The sequence below is a fragment of the Buceros rhinoceros genome, unplaced genomic scaffold, assembly GCF_000710305.1.
Source record: "Buceros rhinoceros silvestris isolate BGI_N320 unplaced genomic scaffold, ASM71030v1 scaffold9946, whole genome shotgun sequence".
Taxonomy (NCBI): domain Eukaryota; kingdom Metazoa; phylum Chordata; class Aves; order Bucerotiformes; family Bucerotidae; genus Buceros; species Buceros rhinoceros.
In genome coordinates this window covers 53,772-62,804 of record NW_010415797.1, presented here as the reverse complement: position 1 = coordinate 62,804, position 9,033 = coordinate 53,772, and the positions used below count along the sequence as shown (strand labels likewise).

General features: G+C 43.7%; 1 protein-coding gene across 1 annotated transcript in view; it reads left to right on the top strand.

Annotated features, from left to right (window-relative positions):
• AOAH (acyloxyacyl hydrolase (neutrophil)) overlaps window positions 1-9,033 on the top strand; it is a 72,073-nt gene that overhangs the window by 37,814 nt on the left and 25,226 nt on the right. The window contains exons 12-13 of the mRNA XM_010137547.1: window positions 4,963-5,054; window positions 7,252-7,334. Of these exons, the coding sequence (XP_010135849.1) occupies window positions 4,963-5,054; window positions 7,252-7,334 (175 nt within the window). The remainder of the gene's footprint in view (window positions 1-4,962; window positions 5,055-7,251; window positions 7,335-9,033) is intronic.

The following is a 9,033-nucleotide window of genomic DNA, read 5'->3' as shown; positions in this document are numbered from 1 at the left end:
AATGGTGTTCCCTACAGTCAATGCTACAGCCAGTTCAAAGGTTTAATTTCCATTTCAAGGGGATTTCAGCCCTCTATATGAAACTTCAAATAGGACTTTCACCCCACCAACCCATCCAGGACTTTTATCATGTGTACAAGGGAAAATCTGTGTGCCTGTTAATGTAGAATTATTTAATGTATTATCTTACTACTTCAACATTTTTCTGTGGTTTTGTGTACGTATTTTACATACTTTATATATTTCACCTATTTCTTATGTATGTTAATCCCTATACACCTCCGCATATAGAAGTGTTTATATACACAAGTGTGAAGTAGCAGTTACACTTGGTAACAATGCCGTGGGCCCTTCTGATAATCATCAGCACCACACCAGTGGCATCTGTTAATTCCTGGTTTAAATTAAGTGAGGAAATAATTTTTCAGGAGAGATGCTGAGAGGTTTAGTCAAGAGGCTCTGCAGAGTGGTTGCTTTCCCTGATTATGCTGCACATAATCTACGATGCAAAGGAGAAGTAATGATGAGTGAGGGAAGAAAGACAATGTGAACGAGAAATTTCCTCACTGAAGCAGGCTCAGGATGTCGTTTGGGTAACGGGATGATTAGCACATGAGTGACCAGATGGGTATTTGGGCTGAGCCGCTTTGGAATTCGGATGTCCACGCCATCATCTTGACCATTGTTGGGAAGATGTTATACAGTGGATTTTGGATTTCCCAGTCTAACCAGGAACTGCCCTCTTAGCATTGGCCTCTCACAGAGCGATAAGCCCCCGTGTAATCCAGTGCGGGGGGTCCTGCTTCTGTCATACATCCCGTGTCAAGGGATGCATCACATTTCATCGTTCGCTTGTCCCATAACAAGTCTCCTAGTGCCTTCCTGGTCTCCCTTTTCTCAAAACTGGCTGAATGCAGAGACCTTAATCATGTTCCTGCATTTATCGAGGAGGCTGTTGTGGGGGCGGGAGGGGAGGAACTTGCAAGCACCCAAGGGCCAGCCTGCCCTCACTGATGCAGCTCGCGGGCACTCCCGGCCCATTTAATCTGTCACCATGTGCTGTATCAGTGGAGACTCGGGTTTTCCAATGCTATTTCCAAAGCCTTTACCTAGGACCCAGCCACAAATACAGTTATCATCCCTCTTAGAGTATGTTCTTCCCACAAAGCATACGGAGACACTACCTGGTGTAGAAAGTGTCCTTCACAAGGTGGACACAAGCTGTAGCTCAGGCGTGTTATTTCTCCAATTAAAAAAAAAGACCCAAACCCAATAAAACAAAACCCCCCACCCCACCCTTTGTGGCACTAGGGGAGGTCGCAGGTATGTTGATTTGAAGTTTCTGACCAACGTGGTACTGGTGAGTCCCAAAGTTTACCCTACGAGGATCTAGCTGAGGTGCAGCAACACAGAGAAAATGAGGTTGGGACCATCACTGAGGGTACCAGCCTGCCTGTTCCTGCAGAGGCAGCCAGGCATGCGGCTCTGTCCAAAAGCTGCCATCGCTCCAGTAAACCCACCAACACCCAGAGTGCAATTGCAGGAAGAGAATTGTGCAGCTGTAGGAATGGGAAAAGTCACCTTCTTTTTGGCTTTCTGCTTGTCAACACGGTTTGGGTTTGCCAGGCTTATCTTTTTTCAGAAGGTTCAGCAAGAACTGAGCTGAATGTTCTTTCCTTTGACCTGAAAATGCAGACACTGAAAATGAAGTGTAATGGAGTAGACGTGCACTTGATAAGGTTTAGCAAAGCAGAAGAAATGCTGGTTTTTTTTGAGGTGGATGGTTTGTGCAGAAAGCTAATGTTGGAAACAGTGGTGTGTGTCTAGCGATGGATATTGTGCTCCTGCTGCTCCGTCCATCTGCTTACAATTGACTTCCAAACAGTTACTAAATGAAGCATTTTTCTCTTATATGTCTGAGATAGAAGCTTGCTTTTAAATCTCATTTTAGAGAGCATTTTATCTGGAGATAAATACCCTGTATTTATAAATGCGCTGGAAATTAAACCCTTTCCAGGAAGATGCATTTTAAAACTCTTGGATGTCTATTTCATGCTGAATAGAAAGAAAAACAAATCCCATATCTATCTGTAATCCACTAAATACCTATTTGCCCACAGACTCGAGGGGTCCTCCGGTTTCATCACAGTAGCTGTTTCATACTCCATATTTCCTATTAAAGTAATTCAGCGTGTTTTTAAATGCGGGTTCAGGATGTCTTGGACACTTATCCCACCGACTTTGGCACCACTGGAAAAAACAGGAGTTTGATCTGTGAAAATCTTATTTAAAACATTCTGTAGCTTCCCTCTAAAGCCAGTCAAGCTTCTCCCGGACAGTATTTTGATGTCTAGGAGGCTGCATTTGGGGGTAAATAAGGTAGTAATTAATTCATAAGGTAATAATTGCTAATTTCAAACCTGTGTCCCTTGCAGCTTTACAGAGTGGAAATGCCATACGCAGTTTTTAAAAGACAGGCTGTGCTTTCCTCAGGAGCTCTAATTTGTGTACTTGGAATAAGAAACTGCAGTACTTCACGCTGTCACAAGGATTGGAACATGGTTAAAGCCACTATAAAACCAAATATTCAATTCCCCTTCAAACTATGGGATACTTTAGTGCTTTCGGGATTTCTGCCATTTCTAAAGGCTCCTATGAGCCTTCGCTTTCCAACACTCCTTTGCACCCTGATTTTGAAAATCTCCTGCCACAGCAACCCTGAACCTTCTTCCATTTACGCTAGCTTGGTCCAGTGCAGCTCGGTGTGTGTTAGCATCAACCACGGCTTTGGCTGCGCGGTGCAAGAGAAGCGGGAGGATTCGGGGAGACTTACATCAAGGCAGTTCGCATCCAGGAGTTGAGGACGTTCCTTTGAAATCAGAGCCATCATCTAGAGCATTTGGGGCTAAAATATGGCATTTGAAGCTAGGCTGGAGGAACTTTCTCATCATTCTCTGCTAAAATCTGGCACGTAGGCTGAAGCAGGGTTTCCCAGCCAGAATAACGTAGAGAATGGTATTTAAACGAGGCTGCGCTCGGAAGAGTTTTACGCTAAAACTCAACAGAGATCCACCTCTAGAGCGGGACACGTTTGCATCTGAGACTAGTGAAACACAGTCTGTTAGACCAAACCACCTCCCTGCAGAGTTCAAGGTCTCGCATTCTTCTGAAATTCACATTAACTCCTCACGTTACCCTTTGATCCTGCAACATCTTCAAAAGCCTGGCTTGAAGTGCTTTGCTGGGACAGTGTTGGTGCTAAATATATATACAGTTTTCAAATGCAGCTGTAATTCTGGGCTCAAATGGTCCTTTCCAAACCAATTTGCAACTCAATTAAGTTCTGGCTGGTTCATATTTAAGCTAAGTTTGCAGGCAAAAAATTCCAGTTAAAAAATTACTGGAACTTGTCCCACGAAAATATTATTTTGGAGTGCAAACAGGAAATAATAAAAGAATTGGTCATAAAAGGATTTGTTTTAAAAATATTTAATCACTTCTGGGCTCTTTTTAGACTCTAATAAGTGACTTATTAGAGTCCATATCTATGATTTGTTCTAAGTGACTATTTCACCTTTAATTTGCTCCGAGGACGCAAACACTGCAAACGGTCAAACCAGGCTGCACCCCTCCCCTTCTGCTTCTAGCTGTGGATGTGGGCTTGGATTTGGATTAAGTGCTTGTTTGCACACAAAACTATCAGATTTGAGGGAGGCTGATTTGGAAGTTCCCTCCAGTCTTAAAAATTATATATATATATATACGTGTGTGTATAAACAGATGCACTCAAGGACATACATACACACACACACACATATATATGAGTGAGAACAAACTGAAAGATAATTAAACCAGACCCATTTTCACCTTGGTGACTAAAGCAGATCTGCTATAAGTAGGTCAAATACGCTGTTACATGCTTTAAACTGGCATCTGTTGTGCATTAGGCTGCTCGGAGATTGGCTTCAGGATTTCTTCCCCCCCACAACCCCCCTTTTCTCGCCTCTCCTCGCCTTTCCCTTTGCCTCCCCCATCCTCTTACAGTCCAAACCCGTAGGCATATATTCGAGCATAGCTCCCGTTCACCTAACTGACCGTTTTCCGGCAATGAGGACTTGGTGGGGATCACAAGATTTAGCTCTTCTGTGGCTCCTCACTTACCTCTGACCTTCCTGGAGAAGGAATTACCACCCGCTTGCAGTTTATGGCAGCATGGGGTTAAGGAAACCCCACAATTGCTTGGAAAGAAAATGAAGCTAATAAATTACATGGATTAAACCAGCCTGTAAGTCCTCTGATTTTATGTTTTGACCTTCTTTTGGTTATTACTTTTTTGATGAGCAGCTTTTCAGTATGAGCACGCTGGATTTATGCATTTCTCTTCGCAAGCGTATCCCGGGCTAGGAGAAGCTGAAAATTTACTCCAGGTTTTTGTCCTTCTGAGGTGGCACAATTTCTCGAGGCTGTTTTTCTCGCCTTTCGTGAGTTTTGACACATTCAGAAATCAACGTGGAAGCGAACAGGGCACTGTGTTTTGAACGTGCTACGGGGCTTGCATCTGCACAGAGGCTTGCACAGAGGCAGTCCCTTAAAAAGAAGAGTTAGGGACCAACACCAGCAAAAGCAGAGGAGGGTAAAGGTTCCATCTATTTGTGTCGAAGGCTGTGGCAGATCATGTGGGTTTTTACCCTGGTCCCTGTCTGTGCTCAGGAGGACTTTTGGGTTCTTGCAGAATTAAAGGGTGCCAGGAAATTAAATTCAGATATCGCTTCTGCTTTTCTTTCCTGCATCTCCTGATACGCCCATCATCCGAGACTCAATTTTTTAAGTATATGCATAAATAATTACCAGTATATCTACAGCCACAACTGCTGCTGTCCGGCTAACACTCCAGCTAAGAAGTGCTCGAGTTTGCTGAAAGGATTTTTTGTCTTTGCATTGATTTAAAAATTTCTCTTTCAGAAATCGTTTGCTAATCTCCCAGTGGCTTTCAGCAATGAGCTTGACTGGCCCCAGTTCTCAGAGATCACTGGATTTCTGAACTCCACCATCGGGTAAGCCAACAGGCAGGGAGGCCAAGTCGAGGCGAGTCTCAAGGTCCCTCAAAGCACAGCAAGAAGAAACCTCTCAGTGCTTGACAGGACAGATAAAAATGCTCATCAGTTCTGCTTCTGCTTGTTCTAAAATCAAGATCCACTGGATCGAGGGATTTTTAAACGCCTATATTAAATATATGGACAATGGACAAAACTCTAGCCCCGCTTTCCTGAAATTCATGGTGGGTTTTAGGTCAAATAGGAGTTTAGAAGGAGAAAAAAACCCAAAGAAATAAAAGACAAACCTGATTTTTTTTTTTTTTTTTCAAAATTCTGGGGCAGGGAAAAGAGGAGCATTGCTGTCATGAACAAAAATCAACATTTTCCTTCTCTTACTTTTTTTCTTCTTCCCTTTTTCTTCCTGTTTCCTGCACCTGTGACTTAATTCGCTGTGTTACATTGGGCCGTGAGGAATGAGGAAGGATGAGGAATTCCACGTGGATGAGGAAGGATGCAGGGATAGATGGAAAAAAACAAGTGTCTGGCAGAAGGGAAAGAAAACAAAGTCTGAACACAAAGAAAACACGCGTAGGTTTAACTGTGAAGTTGAAAAAACTCCAACTTTCTGGCCAGCATTAAGAGGCCCTTGATTCCTGCCAGAACTGAAGGGTACAGTCGTCAACAGCACCTGGTCTGGCCTGAGTTTCAGATAATTGTTGCATTTTATGTCTAGGATAGATCATGAATACAGTGAAATGTCAAACCAAGCATGAGTCAAGCCTAAAGAGGCTCTCCCAGCAGACTGAAAGAGTTGGCAGAATATATTCTTTTCCAGGAAAAAAAAATCTTTTGCACCATACACTCGTACTTTTTGCTTCCTTTTCTCTCCCTGTGAGAAAACCAGGCTCCCCGTCCCAGCTACCCTCACACAGTGAACGCTGTACTGCTTGACAGCCAACAGAGAAGATCTATCAGCTGCCTCTTTTGGAGTCAACAGCAAAACTGACCTTTTAAAACCTATTACAAAGTCCAGCTACTCAATACACACTGTTTAACTGGGCCTCAAAGAATCTGAAGTTCACAAGTGATGAGAGCTTAGTGGTGACCCTGAAGTTGTCGGCAATAGACCTTGGCTCAGTGTTCAGTTTTCAATCTCTTTTTTAATCTCTTCCACATCTGGAATTAAAAAAAAAAAAGAAGAACTGGTTGGGATAAGGTGTTTCTAAGAGAAGCAGGTCAAAATCCCACACCACAATGACTAAGTGTGGCAGCGGGAGGCTCCCATGTACTCCGCGAGACACAAAGTGATGTGATCCGTGCCAATCTGTCCCGTCCCCACGAGGGGTGGTCAGGGACATCGCTTTGTAGCTAATATTTGCTCCTCCTGGAGCAAATAGCATGCCTGCTATGCCGAAAACCAAGGAGCTCGGGTGTTTCTTGTGTAGCCGTGACTGCTTGATGTTATCGCGTGGTTTTGTGTAGGTAGTTGCTTTTTATTGCTGGTTTCAAAACTTACCGTTATCTTCTGCTGCTCTGCAGTCATCCAGTTTTGCTCTTCTTAAGCCGTGGTATTTAAGTTATCTGAGTCCTCGGGTGTCTGAAGTTCAAACACAAAATCAGCAGCCCAGATAGAGATGACCATGTGTTTGTGGCTGGGAGCGTGGTCTTCTCATCAGCTTCCCTTTAGGCTGTTGCCCTTTTCATTTGCATTTTTTGTTTTTCTCAACAGTGCAAAGAAAGAGAGAACTAATCACAGTCAAGCATAACCTGTTTTCAGGTCAATCCACCCAAGGTTGATGGCATTGGGAAATTAATGCCCTGCCAATATTCCTTTTCTTTTATTTACTGTTCCAATTGAAAAGTCAATTAGTGAGCAAGCGACAGGATTGTTTTGATAAATGATGTGTTTATTACAAAAAGGTTTTTAAACACCTTATCTGAACGACCAGGATAAAAGCATCCTGGATTAAATAATTTCATAGAAACTCTCCATCAATTTATAATTTCTGAGAGGATATTTTGGCTTCCATTTTAGTCCACCCTCTTCAAGAAGGAAAAGATTTATGACCACAAAAAGAAATATGAAAGTAGAAGTATATACATAAATGGGGCACAGAGTTGTTCGGAGATGAAAGCCCACTTCATTTTTAATATCAGCCGTGTTTTCATCAGTACCAGATCAGTTTGGAGCCTGCATTTTCTCTATTTATTTCAGAGGCTGGACAGACTCTCTCTATCTACGTTTACGCAGGAGAAACCGCTGTAATCACAGAGACTTACAGAACATCTCCCAAAATGGTATGTTAAGATATTCCACTTCTTTTTTAATTAACCTTACTAGTCTGATGCTTGGTGCTGCATTAATGAACAACTTTCAGAAACAAAGAGAAACCCCCTCCTAATTGCACGTGATTCTTACGGAAAAATAGAGAACGGCGTTTATTTAACTCGCTCTGGTTCTGTACACCCATGGGGAATGCCCGGAGGGTCCTATGCCACACCCCACGGTGGCACAGGGGGCTCCCAGGGCTGTCCATGAGGTGTGTCATGATGTCCTGTGACATCCTTTGCAGCTAGAGCAAATATAAGTCCTCTTGCTAAACTGGGGAGGTCAGTGGTGCAGGCATCGCAATGTGCTCTGAGAACAGGTTTTAGAGGAGTGATCAAGGACACACAGGTAAACCAAAATCAGGGTGAAACTTAAGTTTTAATTAATCAATTAATTTTGTGAGGCTGGCTTAACATATCCTTTCTACGAAATAACATCCTGTGTTGCCAAGGGACCGTGCGAAGGTGCAGCAGACCTAGTCCACCTAGAGTTAAGGATAGTGTCTTGCATCTCACAGGAAGTGTTTGTGTGCAGTGAAGAAGAGGAAGATTAATACAAGAAATAAGAGGTGGGTGGAGAATCAGCTAAGCAGGGAAAAGAAATGGGTTTGAGAGAGGAGCCTCTCCTGAGGCTAACACTGCTTATCGTTTGGAAGAGAGAGCCACTGGGGTGCGAAGGGGCATTTTGAGGAGCAGGCAGGAGTGCAGGAGAGAGCTGCAAAGACACTAAGGAGGTTGCAAGATGCATCACGCACAGCATTTTTTCTAGAGACAGGGAGGCAGTCCTTCCTCACAGAAGCCACTGGTAAGACCTCAAAATTTGGTCCCCTTTGACTAGGGAGGACCAGCTTTGGTGGAAAAGATACAGAGAAGGGCTTTGGGGAAGATTTGGGGACGACAGTAATCTCCTTTAGAAATTCAGGTTTATGATGTGAGCTTTTGTGTGTTGGATTAGGTGATGTCCCCAACAGCTGGTTTGAAAGATACTTGATTATTCTGTGATTATCACATTGTGTTTCTATTGTTTTTAATTAATTTTCATGCTTCAGAAAACTGGCTGCAGAAGCTTGGGAAAATCTATTCTCCTCGGGTGGATAATTTGGCTTTATAGGATGCTCTTGTCTCCAAGAGATGCAAGCGAGGGACTCTGCTGCCCCTAGTGCTTCTCAGAAATTTCTTAAATGCTTGGGATTTCCTGTGAGATTTAGGATCAGAAAAGGTCTGCCCCAGGCCTCCAGCTCTGACAGAAAGAGATCTCACCAGGCAGAAGCAGCTGCCCAGGCACATAGTGTGATGCAAGGATAACTTCCAGGCTCAGGAGGGCATTTTTGCCTTAACAGTTGCCTTCTGGTGCCAGCACCGATGCCACTGGCAATGCCCTCCTTCCCGTGGGACACGTGGTGCTCCTGAGGCTTTGGGTCTTCTGCCCAAGTGTTTTACAATGTGTTTGATGTCATGGGTCGGGCGCTTCTGACTTTCTCGTCTGGAAGTCAAAGGGCGCTGGAGCTGCTGGCTCTCATTATTTCAGCCCCCAGATGAGCTTTCTGGTGAGAGAATGAAAAAAAAGGCCGGACTAGATGGGCAGTGGATGACCAGGTCTGAATGGTTCTTCTCGTTTATATACAGTTCATCTCAGTACCGTACCCTATTACCTTATTCTGCACTCTTT